The sequence below is a fragment of the Salvelinus namaycush genome, chromosome 8 (genome assembly GCF_016432855.1).
Source record: "Salvelinus namaycush isolate Seneca chromosome 8, SaNama_1.0, whole genome shotgun sequence".
Lineage (NCBI taxonomy): Eukaryota > Metazoa > Chordata > Actinopteri > Salmoniformes > Salmonidae > Salvelinus > Salvelinus namaycush.
Genome location: NC_052314.1, coordinates 52943108 through 52959413, shown reverse-complemented (window position 1 = coordinate 52959413; position 16306 = coordinate 52943108). Strand labels below are relative to the sequence as shown.

Sequence of the window (16306 nt, the reverse complement as noted above, 5' to 3'; positions counted from 1 at the left end):
TACGTGGTGATGTGTGTAGATGGGTGAGATTCTTTTTTTAGTTAAATCATTTTGAATCCATTTTACTGTTACACAACAAAATGTGGAATAAATCAGGTGGTATGAATACTTTCTGAAGCCACTGTATATATTTGATGAGAGTATGCACAGAAAAAAAACTTTTCCACAACAGTTGTGGCTAGAATACATCCAGAAGGTAGTGTGCAATGGTTGTGGATGTGTTGTGAATGTGTTGTGAATGTGTTGTGAATGTGTTGTGAATGTGTTGTGAATGTGTTGCGAATGTGTTGCGAATGCGTTGTGTGGAATATTTTGTACAAATTGTCAAATATTCTCAAATGAGAGTTCTCCATTTCCAATCCTTTCTCTTCTGCGTCCTCATATACCCATAAAACACTGTTCATTTGTGCTTGTGTATTGCTCAATCCGTTGAAATGTACTTGGATCAAAACACAGATTTCTGTGATATTAATTGGATGTTGTTGGAGATGTGAGAAGGAACATTTAGCCCACTTATCTTTCTTTAAAACCCTGGCTAATGACGTGTTACCAAGCAATGTTCTTCATTATTGTAAACATTGAGATGAATTGAGGATATGGCATCTTTATTGAGAATGTTTGCGTTGGCGCTAGAATGTTTCGAAATAGATTCACACACACACACCAAACTTGACCCAAAGGCCTTCCTTTCCCTAACTGCTGAACCCTGACCCCTCCACCAACCCCCCCACTCACTTTCATCATCATCGTCGTCCGAATCCGCCCCTTCTTGCCTTTCCCCCCGGTCCACCTCGATGGGTTTCCTCTCCTTCTCCTTATTCTCTCCGTCCGTCTCCCCTCCATTGTTCAATCCGAAATCCGGTTCCTTCAGGATCTTCTTCTCCCGGGGCGGGGGCGGCGTCATGGGAAAGTCGTGGAAGCGCGGGAAGAAGTCAGAGATCTGCGGGATAGGCATGATGGGCCCGGGACACACGTTGATAGCAAAGTGCTCCTGCATGGAGATCTTGACCGGAGAGGGCGGAGGGAGAGATCTGGGAGCAGAGGAGGTGGCACGAGAAGGTGCGGGGGAGGATGGGGTGGAGGAGGAAGGAGGGATGGAGAGATGGGAGGAGGTGGAAGAGTCGGGTGGGGGGGCGAAGTGGGAGTGGGGTGGAGGAGGTTTCGATACGCTCATGTGGACCGCCGGATGGGACTGTGGGTAGGCGTGAGTGTGTGGGTAGTTAGGTAGGTAGATGTGTGTTTGTGTGTGTGTGTGTGCGCGTACGTGTGTGTGTAGTGGGGGGTGGGGATGGAGATGAGATGAGATGAAGAGAGAGAGAGAAATAGAGAAGGAGATGTGAATGAGAGGGGAGGAAAGGAAGGAAGTGTGGGAGACAAAGCGATAGTATCACTCACTTTATCGAGTATATCTCACTTCCTGGTTCTTTTGCCTCCTTTAGTCCCTCCCTCTCCCTCCCGCTCCTACAGTACATAACGCTCTTCTTCAAGTACCTGAGCTGACGTAAGCTATTCCCAATATCGCAATTGACTTTCCAGTCACTACTTGCTACTATATCAGATCATGTTTGACAGTGTATCGTCCTACTCAATTGATCTCTCTCCATTTACTGTTATTTATACCTCTACTATACAAGATAATCCCTGCATCTCTCTCTCTTTCTCCCTCTCTCTCTACATCTCTCTCTCCCTCATCTTTCTCTCTTGCACTCTTTCCGCGTCTCTCTCTCTCTCTCTCTCTCTCAACATCTCTCTCTCTCTCTCTCTCTCTCTCTCTCTCGAGCGCTCCACCTTGTCCTCAATATTTACATAACAGTGCTAGAAGTCTTATTCTCCAGTCTAGACAATGGCTGTCACCTACGAAATGAACAATCGTCTTCTACATAACGATCAATGGTAAACTGTAACTGAAATGGAAATCATCCCATTGTTTATTGAGGATATTTAATTATAGTACCTCTCCTTTCATTATCCTTTAATACCTCTGTCCTAGTGTAAATTGTAATTGCTGAAAGACTACACTACTGGCTATTGAAATTAGATCACGTTCTATTCCATACAAAACATTGCTATAAATGTTGCTGTGTACTTAGCCTACAGGTACACACACAGTGTGACACACAGGCTACGTTTAGACAGGCAGCCCAATTCAGATTTTTTTTTCTTCACTAATTGTTTTTTTTTACCATTCAGATCAACTCTTAAAAAGATCTGATTGGTTAAAAGACCAATTAGTGGGAAAAAGATCAGAATTGGGCTACCTGTCTAATCAGGAGCCACACACACACACACACACACACACACACACACACACACACACACACACACACACACACACACACACACACACACACACACACACATACACACCACACACACACACACACCACAGGAGGTTGGTGGCACCTTAATTGGAGAGATCGGGCCCGTGGTAATGAATGGAGCGGAATCAGTGGAATGGTATCAAATACATCTAACATATGGTTTCCATGTGTTTGATGCCATTCCATTCACTTCGTTCTCCTTTTAGAAGCCTCCACTGACACACACACACACACACACACACACACACACACACACACACACACACACACACACACACACACACACACACACACACACACACACACACTCAAGACACACTCAAGACACACACACACTCAAGACCAGTGGATGGCTGCTGATGGGAGGACAGTTCATAATAATGTCTGGAACAGAGTAAATGGAATGGCATTTACTTAATACGACCACTAATTCCGCTCCAGCCATTACCACGAGCCCGTCCTCCCCAATAAAGGTGCCACCAACCTCCTGTGCTCAAGACAAACACACAGAGACACACACAGAAACATATAAATGAGCAGACACACAGACAGATAATAAACCATTTGTTTTGCCTCAAATTAAGCTAGCACCCGAATGCAGTCCAGAATCGTTCATCAATGTTAGACATGGTTCAATTAAAAGCCCACATTTTACCACAGCAACACTTCTTTGTCTTTCCTTCAGGAAACCCAAACTCATACTCACTGGCTGTACGCACAGCATACCTGTACACTCTCGCATGCACCCACTCTAACATGAATTATGCACACACGCTCTTACTCAGTCAGAACTACACAGAGAGAGAAGAAACTGTGTGACTTACAGCTTCTTGAAGAGACACACGCACTTACTCTTTCACAAACGCACACAGACCGTCAGACACACACGCGCTCTCACCAAGTCAGACTTACACACAGGCATCGCCTAAACTCAAACTGTCTGACTTACAGCTTCTTCAGCATTCACGCGCACACTCATTCACTCACACATGCACACACAGACACACACGTTCACTCACATATGCACATACAGACACAGTCAGTCATTCACACAGACAGTCAGAGACATACAGACAGGCGGAGACACGTACCCAGTGACAGTCTTCATCTGTTCCAGCGCTCCATCTTGTCTTCTCACACGTCCTCTGTCTCTTCTCTCACAACACTGAGGAGCAAGCAGAGCTGCTTTGACTCAATATATCCTTCCCCTCTCTCTCTCTCTCTCCTGCTCTCTCTCTCTCCTCCCCTGTCCCTCCCTTTCACTTGGTTGTGACGTTTCTAGTTAAATTCTCTCACAGTCGGTTGTGCGCGCACAACGTGTACAACCATGTACATTGTACTGTCACTCAGTGGCTCCGCAGCGAGGGTATTTAACTAAACAGAAGGGGGGGGGGGGGGGGGGATTGACATTTCATTGCCCTTTGCTGGCACATTTCAATATAATAATAATTATTATTATTGGGGGGTGTTTATATTTGTGCTGTAACACACAAGCGTGTAATGGAAATGTGTTTTGTTGCATATCCCATCTCCCCCTGAGACACCCGCAGGGAGTGGGGTCACGGCCAGGGTCACCATATCCCCAACTCCCCCTGAGACACCCGCAGGGAGTGGGGTCACGGCCAGGGTCACCATATCCCCAACTCCCCCTGAGACACCCGCAGGGAGTGGGGTCACGGCCAGGGTCACCATATCCCCAACTCCCCCCGAGACACCCGCAGGGAGTGGGGTCACGGCCAGGGTCACCATATCCCCAACTCCCCCTGAGACACCCGCAGGGAGTGGGGTCACGGCCAGGGTCACCATATCCCCAACTCCCCCTGAGACACCCGCAGGGAGTGGGGTCACGGCCAGGGTCACCATATCCCCAACTCCCCCTGAGACACCCGCAGGGAGTGGGGTTACAGCCAGGGTCACCATATCCCCAACTCCCCCTGAGACACCCGCAGGGAGTGGGGTCACGGCCAGGGTCACCATATCCCCAACTCCCCCTGAGACACCGGCAGGGAGTGGGGTCACGGCCAGGGTCACCATATCCCCAACTCCCCCTGAGACACCCGCAGGGAGAGGGGTCACGGCCAGGGTCACCATATCCCCAACTCCCCCTGAGACACCCGCAGGGAGTGGGGTCACAGCCAGGGTCACCACATCCCAACTCCCCCTGAGACACCCGCAGGGAGTGGGGTCACGGCCAGGGTCACCATATCCCCAACTCCCCCTGAGACACCCGCAGGGAGTGGGGTCACAGCCAGGGTCACCATATCCCAACTCCCCCTGAGACACCCGCAGGGAGTGGGGTCACGGCCAGGGTCACCATATCCCCAACTCCCCCTGAGACACCGGCAGAGAGTGGGGTCACAGCCAGGGTCACCATATCCCAACTCCCCCTGAGACACCCGCAGGGAGTGAGTTCACAGCCAGGGTCACCATATCCCCAACTCCCCCTGAGACACCCGCAGGGAGTGGGGTCACGGCCAGGGTCACCATTGTACAGCGCTCCTGGGGCAATTAAGGTGAAGTGCCTTGCTCAAGGGCACAGCGACAGATTTTTCACCTTGTCGGCTCCAGTATTTGAACCAGCTACCATTTGGTGACTGACCCAACGCTCTAACCTCGAGGCTACCTGACACATTTCAACCCATCGCAGCCATCCATACAGGCAATGAATTGGGATTAATCAGTGTCAGGGATGCTTCAAAAGTTAATAATATCCCTTAGAGAGAGAGAGAGAGAAATTCCATTGCCCTTTGCTGGCACCTTCTAATAGACAGAATTCAACGAATAAATAAGGTAAGACTTCATCCATAACGATGGAAACGCCACGGAAACACGGTTCCCATGTGGTGGATAGAGCCAGAATCGCCTCATTGCAGGCCATCTCAATCAGTCTACATTTAGGTTGTTGTCTACATGTGGATTTCACACTATGTTGAGGTAAAATCTGAGTATAATGCTAGTATTGATGTCAACCACAATACATGTTGACGTCGTCATCACCAAGAAACTGCATTACAGTTAAAAATTGACTGACGACCACCATCGATTTCTACAGTATATGGCCAGCTATCCTCCAAGGTTATTCTAAACGGGAGTTTCAACTTCTAAACAGCGAAAACAGCCAAATATATCCAAATCCGATTTTTGTAACCATGTTGTGGACCACATAAATCGTGACGGATTTGACGAACAGCCACTTTCTTAGATCAGCTTCTTTGATGGGCGCCATCCTTGTTCAATCCATCACGATCTGTGTTCCACTAATCTCTTAATGCTCCATACAGTCAATGGATTTGGGTTCATCGGTATCAGGGATACTTCAAAAGTTAATGAGAGAGGGAGAGAGGGAGAGAGGGAGGGAGGGAGGGAGGGAGGGGGGAGAGAGAGAGAGAGAGAGAGAGAGAGAGAGAGAGAGAGAGAGAGAGAGAGAGAGAGAGAGAGAGAGAGAGAGAGAGAGAGAGAGAGAGAGAGGGAAAGAGAGAGAGAGAGAGAGAGACGAGAATGAGCAACAGGGAAATTGAAAGAGAATGAGAAATTGAGAGGCATAAAGAAGTCATAAAGAGAATACACTTCAAATGATTTGAGTCATATACAGGACGTGGGTAAAGAAAGAAATAACAAAGAAAGAGTTAGAGCAGTACAAAGGCAAAAACACATTCCATATGATAGATTATAGGAAATGCTCTTCGATACTGTCACATGACAGGCTGGTTAAAGGGAGACAGGGGTATGGACATTAATAAAGTGTTGCCTGGATTATATAAAGCCAGGATACACGTGAAGATATCCCTCTAGTGGTGCGGGGGCTGTGCTTTGGCAAAGTGGGTGGGGTTATATCCTTCCTGTTTGGCCCTGTCCGGGGGTATCATCGGATGGGGCCACAGTGTCTCCTGACCCCTCCTGTCTCAGCCTCCAGTATTTATGCTGCAGTAGTTTGTGTCGGGGGGCTAGGGTCAGTTGGTTATATCTGGAGTACTTCTCCTGTCTTATCCAGTGTCCTGTGTGAATTTAAGTATGCTCTCTCTAATTCTCTCCTTCTCTCTTTCTTTCTCTCTCTCGGAGGACCTGAGCCCTAGGACCATATGTCAGGACTACCGGGCATGATGACTCCTTGCTGTCCCCAGTCCACCTGGTCTTGCTGCTGTTCCAGTTTCAACTGTTCTGTCTGCGGTTATGGAACCCCTACCTGTCCCAGACCTGCTGTTTTCAACTCTTAATGATCGGCTATGAAAAGCCAACTGACATTTATTCCTGATTATTATTTGACCATGCTTGTCATTTATGAACATTTTGAACATCTTGGCCATGTTCTGTTATAATCTCCACCCGGCACAGCCAGAAGAGGACTGGCCACCCCTCATAGCCTGGTTCCTCTCTAGGTTTCTTCCTAGGTTTTGGCCTTTCTAGGGAGTTTTTCCTAGCCACCGTGCTTCTACACCTGCATTGCTTGCTGTTTGGGGTTTTAGGTTGGGTTTCTGTACAGCACTTCGAGATATTAGCTGATGTACGAAGGGCTATATAAAATAAACTTGATTTGATTTGATCTCTCGCGATAGATAAACGTCTCCCTTTTCATGTTTCTTCTGACGAGGAAAACTTGGCTAGCCAATCAACGGAACGCATGGTCAAATTGAAAGAGAAGATCGATTCTCCGTGTGCGTTAACGTGCCTCTGGACTTGCTATCATTTGTGAGGTAATCGGTCACGCTTTCTACAGATTTTTTTCCAGTGAACTGTTTACTCGGTATCCACTTTTAAAAGCCCTTCATAACATGTTCATTACATGGTTATTGCGCCTAGCTATTACGCCTTGCTATTTTTGCTTGTTTTGGGGCTCATTGAAAGAGGCACCGTTAAATAGCATACTGTTTGATACCAGGTTACCAATGGGGTTGAATTCTATGAGGCTAATACCATAGCATAGTCCCCGTTCTTCTGACATTGTTTTTTAGCAGTTAGAAATAGGACTCTAGCGTCAAGCCATGACCATGACATTTCCATCCAATCACAAGTTGTGTGAAACCCATTCCCTCAGCCCGAGCCCTGATTGTGCTCCAGTAGCGAGACAAGACGACAGGCTCATGTTATCTCGGAGTGCTATATAATTTCAGAACTAGAGCCACCCGTCCCTGGAGTTTATATGTGACAGACTGCGTTCACACAGCCTGTTGGGTAGACGACTACCTCGCCGCCTCGGGCTCCTGCTGTCAGAGTGCTGGGCGTCACCAGAGAATGTTATCTTTTTCTACGGCCGCACACCGCTCCGTGTCTGCTTCGAGTCTCGACCCTTTTCACATGACCGCCAGCCGCGAGATGTACGCTCTGAGCTGTATGCGCTCTTGACACGTCTCGGGTCATGGCTGAACGGCGGCAGAGTCATGGAGTTCGCTGTTATTAATGTTTTATGTCATGGGAGGGAGGGAGGGAGGGAGGGAGGGAGGGAGGGAGGGAGGGAGGGAGGGATATGTGTTGAGGTAGAGAGAGTGTGTTGAGGTAGAGTGATGGGTGCTGTTTTATGATCATTGGAGTTGGTCCTTTTGACCTTATTTGAGGATGGGGTGGACACAGACAGGACTAGATGTACGGAACACACTGTTTACATTTCAGTTCTGAATTTCATTCGGGGCATTATGAAAATCACCCGGAAAAGCTTGGGGATTCCATGAGAGGTTGGCAGTGTCGCAGGTAAAATGCAACCCCACTGACCAACAACTAGAATGCAAGTATAGGCCTAATTAGAGAAAGCGAGATGAATGGGGATTCCGGGAGACACCAAACCGGGAGGGTTGGCAACCCCCACCAGTTACCCAAACCATTAACCTTGAGAAAAAGCTGCTCGAGAGACGCTCGGTACTCCTGCCCCAGATACACACTTTTTGACACCTAGATATCAGTCTTGCGATCCGATTCTCGATAAGCTATTTCTCCCTGATGTGTTCACTTTTGTACTCCCCTTGTGGATTGAAAAGCATTGGAATGGTGCCAGAGATTACATAATATTTCTTAAAGCAGTCGATTTTTCTTAAATCCATGAGTGGCAGTGAAGTGAATAAGGGCACCGCTGGGATATTCATTATAATACGATGCAAGCCTTAATGCTGGAGTCTGTGTAATGACCTCCTCCAGGGCTGTAGCCCTCCCACTAGTGGCAGCTAGGCTCAATCGCTAGCCGTTCAATAGAAACATTCTAACAAAGCTTACGGCAATTTCAGGAGGTCACTAGAGGAAGCGCCCTAATTCAACAATGGCACAACCGCCATTTTGGCTCCAAAGCTCCGCAGTCGAACGGTGCCATGGGCGACTATGGGTAAGAATAAAAAAAGAAGAGGAGAGTTGGATCCAGTCTGTATTGACGCCAGCCTCCATTTAACAATGACCTATACGGAGCACATAGATTTGTCTCTCTCCCCATGCTCAGCGCAGTGGATGAAATGTAATCAATTGGGCTTGAGGAATGAAGTCTGGAGAATGGCTGGCGCTGGGTATTGATCGCTCCCGCGGGGTAAACATGAGGTATCAGATTGATATTTTAGACAGTGGTCTGGTGCGGTTCATGAGGTGATTAGTGCAGGTAATCAACTGGATTTTCAGGGAGGAAGTCATCTGAAACAGGAGAGAGTGGTGTACGGGCCTATTACAATCCAACGAAGCAGAGAAAAACAACGAGAGAGGGAGAACGAGAGAGAGAGGGAGAGAGAGAGAGAGGAAAAATGGCAAAAGTTAGACAAAAGAGAGAAAGACATACAGACAAAAAGACAGACAGAAAGAAGAGGAGAGAAGGAGGGGCGAGTGAAAGGGAAAAAAAGACGGTGAGAGAAAGAACCCAAGAGAGAGAGAGAGAGACCAAGCGGCTGCTTTGGCAATGTAAACACGTTTCCCATGCCCCTTTTGAATTGAATTGAATTGAATTGAATTGAATTAAGAGAGAGAGAGAGAGAGAGAGAGAGAGAGAGAGAGAGAGAGAGAGAGAGAGAGAGAGAGAGAGAGAGAGAGAGAGAGAGAGAGAGAGAGAGAGAGAGAGATATACTAAAACTATACTAAAACTCTTTAACATCGTCCTTAGCTCTGGCATCTTCCCCAATATTTGGAACCAAGGACTGATCACCCCAATCCACAAAAGTGGAGACAAATTTGACCCCAATAACTACCGTGGAATATGCGTCAACAGTAACCTTGGGAAAATCCTCTGCATTATCATTAACAGCAGACTCGTACATTTCCTCAATGAAAACAATGTACTGAGCAAATGTCAAATTGGCTTTTTACCAAATTACCGTACAACAGACCATGTATTCACCCTACACACCCTAATTGACAACCAAACAAACCAAAACAAAGGCAAAGTCTTCTCATGCTTTGTTGATTTCAAAAAAGCCTTCGACTCAATTTGGCATGAGGGTCTGCTATACAAATTGATGGAAAGTGGTGTTGGGGGTAAAACATACGACATTATAAAATCCATGTACACAAACAACAAGTGTGCGGTTAAAATTGGCAAAAAACACACACATTTCTTCACACAGGGTCGTGGGGTGAGACAGGGATGCAGCTTAAGCCCAACCCTCTTCAACATATATATCAACGAATTGGCACGGGCACTAGAACAGTCTGCAGCACCCGGTCTCACCCTACTAGAATCCGAAGTCAAATGTCTACTGTTTGCTGATGATCTGGTGCTTCTGTCACCAACCAAGGAGGGCCTACAGCAGCACCTAGATCTTCTGCACAGATTCTGTCAGACCTGGGCCCTGATAGTAAATCTCAGTAAGACCAAAATAATGGTGTTCCAAAAAAGGTCCAGTCACCAGGACCACAAATTCCATCTAGACACCGTTGCCCTAGAGCACACAAAAAACTATACATACCTCGGCCTAAACATCAGCACCACAGGTAACTTCCACAAAGCTGTGAACGATCTGAGAGACAAGGCAAGAAGGGCCTTCTATGCCATCAAAAGGAACATAAATTTCAACATACCAATTAGGATCTGGCTAAAAATACTTGAATCAGCCATAGAGCCCATTGCCCTTTATGGTTGTGAGGTCTGGGGTCCGCTCACCAACCAAGATTTCACAAAATGGGACAAACACCAAATTGAGACTCTGCATGCAGAATTCTGCAAAAATATCCTCCGTGTACAACGTAGAACACCAAATAATGCATGCAGAGCAGAATTAGGCCGATACCCACTAATTATCAAAATCCAGAAAAGAGCCGTTAAATTCTACAACCACCTAAAAGGAAGCGATTCCCAAACCTTCCATAACAAAGCCATCACCTACAGAGAGATGAACCTGGAGAAGAGTCCCCTAAGCAAGCTGGTCCTAGGGCTCTGTTCACAAACACAAACACACCCCACAGAGCCCCAGGACAACAGCACAATTAGACCCAACCAAATCATGAGAAAACAAAAGATAATTACTTGACACATTGGAAAGAATTAACAAAAAAACAGAGCAAACTAGAATGCTATTTGGCCCTAAACAGAGAGTACACAGTGGCAGAATACCTGACCACTGTGACTGACCCAAACTTAAGGAAAGCTTTGACTATGTACAGACTCAGTGAGCATAGCCTTGCTATTGAGAAAGGCCGCCGTAGGCAGACATGGCTCTCAAGAGAAGACAGGCTATGTGCACACTGCCCACAAAATGAGGTGGAAACTGAGCTGCACTTCCTAACCTCCTGCCCAATGTATGACCATATTAGAGAGACATATTTCCCTCAGATTACACAGATCCACAAAGAATTTGAAAACAAATCCAATTTTGATAAACTCCCATATCTACTGGGAGAAATTCCACAGTGTGCCATCACAGCAGCAAGATTTGTGACCTGTTGCCACAAGAAAAGGGCAACCAGTGAAGAACAAACACCATTGTAAATACAACCCATATTTATGCTTATTTATTTTAACTTGTGTGCTTTAACCATTTGTACATTGTTACAACACTGTATATATATAATATAACATTTGTAATGTCTTTATTGTTTTGAAACTTCTGTATGTGTAATGTTTACTGTTAATTTGTATTGTTTATTTCACTTTTGTATAATATCTACCTCACTTGCTTTGGCAATGTCAACATATGTTTCCCATGCCAATAAAGCCCCTTGAATTGAATTGAATTGAATTGAATTGAATTGAGAGAGAGAGAGAGAGAGAGAGAGAGAGAGAGAGAGAGAGAGAGAGAGAGAGAGAGAGAGAGAGAGAGAGAGAGAGAGAGAGAGAGAGAGAGAGGTTGAGAGAGAGGTTGAGAGAGAGAGGTTGAGAGAGAGAGGTTGAGAGAGGTTGAGAGAGAGAGGTTGAGAGAGAGAGGTTGAGAGAGAGAGGTCGAGAGAGAGAGGTTGAGAGAGAGAGGTTGAGAGAGGTTGAGAGAGGTTGAGAGAGAGAGGTTGAGAGAGAGAGGGGTTGAGAGAGGTTGAGAGAGAGAGGGGTTGAGAGAGGTTGAGAGAGAGAGGGGTTGAGAGAGGTTGAGAGAGAGAGGGGTTGAGAGAGGTTGAGAGAGAGAGAGGTTGAGAGAGAGAGAGGTTGAGAGAGAGGTTGAGAGAGAGAGAGGTTGAGAGAGAGAATTCTCAGTCCCACTGCATGTTGAGATTATCTTCTCCCATTACCTCAGTACAAAGAGGCAGCTGCCCCTCTATTAGAAAATACAGCACTGAACTTTCCCAGCCTCTCAGCACCACATTACCATAGCGGCGAGATAAAGTCCGCCTCTATTTACATTTTACATAGTGTCGAAATCAAATATTTCCCTGTTTGACTCAGAGGGAGGGAAATCGCATGAATCTCACAATTGGGACAGAGCGAGTCGCACCTCATGTCCTTCATGACTGCACGGCCAGGCACGACTCCAACACTATCATTAGGTTTGCCGATGACACAACAGTGGTAGGCCTGATCACCGACAACGACGAGACAGCCTATAGGGAGGAGGTCAGAGACCTGGCCGTGTGGTGCCAGGATAACAACCTCTCCCTCAATGTGATCAAGACAAAGGGGATAATTGTGGACTACAGGAAAAGGAGGACCGAGCACACCCCCATTCTCATTGACAGGGCTGCAGTGGAGCAGGTTGAGAGCTTCAAGTTCCTTGGTGTCCACATCACCAACAAACTAACATGGTCCAAGCACACCAAGACAGTCACGAAGAGGGCACGACAAAAACTATTCCCCCTCAAGAGACTGAAAAGATTTGGCATGGGTCCTGAGATCCTCAAAAGGTTCTACAGCTGCAACATCGAGAGCATCCTGACTGGTTGCATCACTGCCTGGTATGGCAACTGCTCGGCCTCCGACCGCAAGACACTACAGATGGTAGTGCCATCCAGGACCCTACCATCCAGGACCTCTATACCAGGTGGTGTCAGAGGAAGGCCCTAAAAATTGTCAAAGACTCCAGCCACCTTAGTCATAGACTGTTCTCTCTGCTACCGCAGAGTGCCAAGTCTAGGTCCAAGAGGCTTCTAAACAGCTTCTACCCCCAAGCCATAACACTCCTGAACATCTAATCAAATGGCTTCCCAGACTATTTCCATTGCCCACCCCCCTCTTTTACGCCGCTGCTACTCTCTGTCATTACGTGTGCATAGTCACTTAAATAACCCTACCTACATGTACATATTACCTCGATTAACCGGTGCCCCGCACATTGACTCTGTACCGGTACCCCCGTATAAAGTCTCGCTATTGTTATTATACTGCTGCTCTTTAATTACTTGTTCATTTTATTTCTTATTCATATTTTTTCGACTGCATTGTTGTTTAGTGGCTTGTAAGTAAGCATTTCACTGTAAGGTGTACACCTGTTGTATTCGGCGCATGTTGACTCGCCCTTCGAAAATGTACTTTGTCTTATCTCGGTCCGAATATACACTTTTTCCTACTCCTGTTAGAAGTACAAGGCCAGACCGGTGATGTCATACAGTGTTTGGTGGAATTTTTAAGTGTACTGTGAATACAGTACATTGGTTTCATCTCCCAGGGGTTTGCCAACAGCATCGAAGTGGTGCTTAGTTGAATTCAGAGTTTTGCTGTAGCCCATTGTTTTTCTCTGCATTGTTTCAATGTAACTATGCTGGCTGATTGAGGTTAATTGAGCTTAGTTGAGAGCCGTCTCTGGTTGAACAGTCTCTGTTCAGTTCAGTTTATCATCTCTCTTCCCTTTGTCTTTTGGATTTGGAAGGTGCAGTATACTACAGCTGAAGTGTGTAACAATGAATCAATACTTTTGAAATATGGGAATGTACACGATATAGGTTAGGCCTACTGCTTTGATACCTGATTATAAACCCAGAGGTGTGAAATATTGCTCTATTGTTTGTGTTTACAACCACTGAGAATCTCAAGGCAGGTCTACTAATATGTTGGACCTGTAACGTGTACGCTGGGAGTCGGGAAGCAAGTACAGGGAGTGCAAATGTAATAATAAATAGAAGAGAGTACAAAACAAGAAAAGGCTACAGACATGAAACAGAAACAGAGTCAATAACGCCTGAGGACAGAACCAATTGGAGTGACAGATATAGAGGTGGTAATCAAGAAGTTGATGGAGTCCAGGTGAGTGTCATGAGGCGCAGATGTGCGTAATGGGGGTGGCAGGTGTACGTAATGATGAGACACCTGGCGACATCGAGCGTCGGAGAGAGGGAGCGGGAGTAAACGTGACAGTACCCCCTCCCTGATGTATGGCTCCAGCTGCCGGACGACACTGGCCAGAGGGACGGTCCCGAGGACCAGGAGAGGGCCGGTCACTTCTGCTGAGGCGTGAGAACCTGTAGAGCCGGGTAAGGCGCGGGAACTTGTAGAGCCGGCTGTCATGACGTGCCCCTTTTGGGTGAGGATCATAGCCTCTCCTCTCTCTCTCTCTCTCTCCCACCATAGGTTTATGACGGTCGTAAATACCGAAACTCCTTTCCCCTCTCTGGCAAAATGAAAGTTGAGAATCACTTTGTTAACACAGAGAAAGACTTTGCAGTACGGTAACCTCAAAAGGTTGAATAATGTAACAATATTTCTGTATTCCAACCAGTTGAAATGGTCCGTGAACACTTAAGGAACAGTCATATCGAGTTTGTTTCATTTGGTGACCTCATGAAGGACAGGAGACACACATGACTGTTTCTTTGTTTGTATACACTTCTCAATGATGGGGTTTGCATCTGAATGGTGTATCAAATAAATGATTGAGTACAGGATTACTTTTGTAAAGATGTAATGTGATGTTGGTCTTCTAAATGAGAATTGTTTTCCATAGTAACTTATGATCAGTCAGTGGCCACGCCCCCCGTGAGCACAGACATTACACGACGTCATGGAACACCCAGTTTTCTACTGAAAGTATAAAACCGGCGGGAACCTGTAGAGCCGGCTGAGGTGCGGGAACCTGATTAGCCGGCTAAGGCATGGGAGCCTGCCGAGCCAGCTGAGGCATGGAAGCCTGACGAGCCAGCTGAGGCATGGAAGCCTGACGAGCCAGCTGAGGCATGGAAGCCTGACGAGCCAGCTGAGGCATGGAAGCCTGACGAGCCAGCTGAGGCATGGAAGCCTGACGAGCCAGCTGAGGCAACCCCGGTTGCTTCGGCAGCGGGACTTGGACCTGACGTCACCAGTAAAAAAAAGAAACTCTTGTTGCTTCCCATTGGTGAGGAGTTATTCTGTAAAGTGTATGCTGAGAGTCAGAAAGCAAGTACAGGGAGTGCAAATTTAATAATACATAGAACAGAGTACAAGTCAAGAAAATCGAAAAGCATACAGACATGAAACAGAAACAGAGTCAATAACGCCTGAGGAAAGAACCAAGAGGAGTGACAGATACAGGGGAGGTAATCAGGAAGGTAATGAAGTCCAGGTGAGTGTCATGAGGCGCAGGTGCGTGTAACGATAGTGGCAGGTGTGCGTGATGATGAGAGAGGGACCGGGAGTAAACGTGACAGGACCTCAGTGTCTGAGGTATTCTCTGTTGCTGTGTTGTGTTCTACTTTGCTGCTCAGCCTAAGGGGAAGGATCATTGGCCGCCTTGCGAGCGGTGGTGTTCAGTCGATGTCTCAGTGTCCCCTCACTGAGTCCCTTGGGCACTTATCTTTTCCCTCTCTCTCTCCCTCGCTCTCTCACTCCCTACACCCCCTCTACACGCACCTCCTCTGACAGAGACAGATTCTATTAACCCGACCAGTGAATTGTCCTTAACTCTGACTGGCAGAGGAACGACCAGACACGGCACTTTTCTCTCTCTCTCTCTTTTTTTCTTTCATCAAGCAAGTTTTCTGTTTCTGTTACATTTGTGACAGCGAAGCCAGCGGTGTAGAACAACGGTGAAATAACATGCCTCATGACAGATTGACAGACGCATTCCCCCGAGGATTTAAGCAAAAAATATGATTTTTTTCCCCCCCTCTCACTTTTGTGACTGTTCTCGTTTGCTGGAGCTTTAGCCTTGATCAAGAACCCTGTGGTATTCGGTGGCCTTATCATTACCGTGCCACGTTGTATTATGGAGGGAGAAGATTAGCATTACATTTTGAGTGATGTAGTGGGCCTACGTAGTAAGGGATCGGTTTGAAGAGCTGAGTGTGGCATCCGTGGGAGGAAGGGATGTTTGGGGTTCGCCTCAAATCCCTCTATCCTCATCTCTCCGGGCATTCAATTAGTCTCATGCTGGGGATGATGTGGTGTCGACCTCCAAGTCAAACTCAGCACTAACTCAGCCACTTTTATTTGCAACTGACCCAATTACATACTGCCAACCTCGTGACACACTTTTATACTTTTCCTCTCTCTCTTTTTCAACTCTTTTTTTCTTGTTTCTTCACTGTCCATGATGAATGGTTGCTTGCTTTTTAGGATAAATGACAGGTCAATGATTAATAGTACACTCTCTTTCGCTCTTCCTTCCCACCCCATCTTTTGCCTTCCACGCGCTCACTCTTTTGTTCTCTCCCTCCCTCTTTTTCCTTGTAATCTGGCGTATTTTGTTCTAAACCTATGT

At 46.7% G+C, this 16306-nt stretch overlaps 1 protein-coding gene across 1 annotated transcript in view; it reads right to left on the bottom strand.

The window, feature by feature from the left end:
• LOC120051967 (double C2-like domain-containing protein beta) overlaps positions 1-3475 on the bottom strand; it is a 46229-nt gene extending 42754 nt beyond the window's left edge. The window contains exons 1-2 of the mRNA XM_038998844.1: positions 3413-3475; positions 736-1192 (exon numbers count right to left, since the gene is read on the bottom strand). Coding sequence (XP_038854772.1) covers positions 736-1174 — 439 coding nt within the window. The 5' untranslated portion in view covers positions 1175-1192; positions 3413-3475. The remainder of the gene's footprint in view (positions 1-735; positions 1193-3412) is intronic.
• Between the last annotated feature and the right edge of the window lie 12831 nt (positions 3476-16306).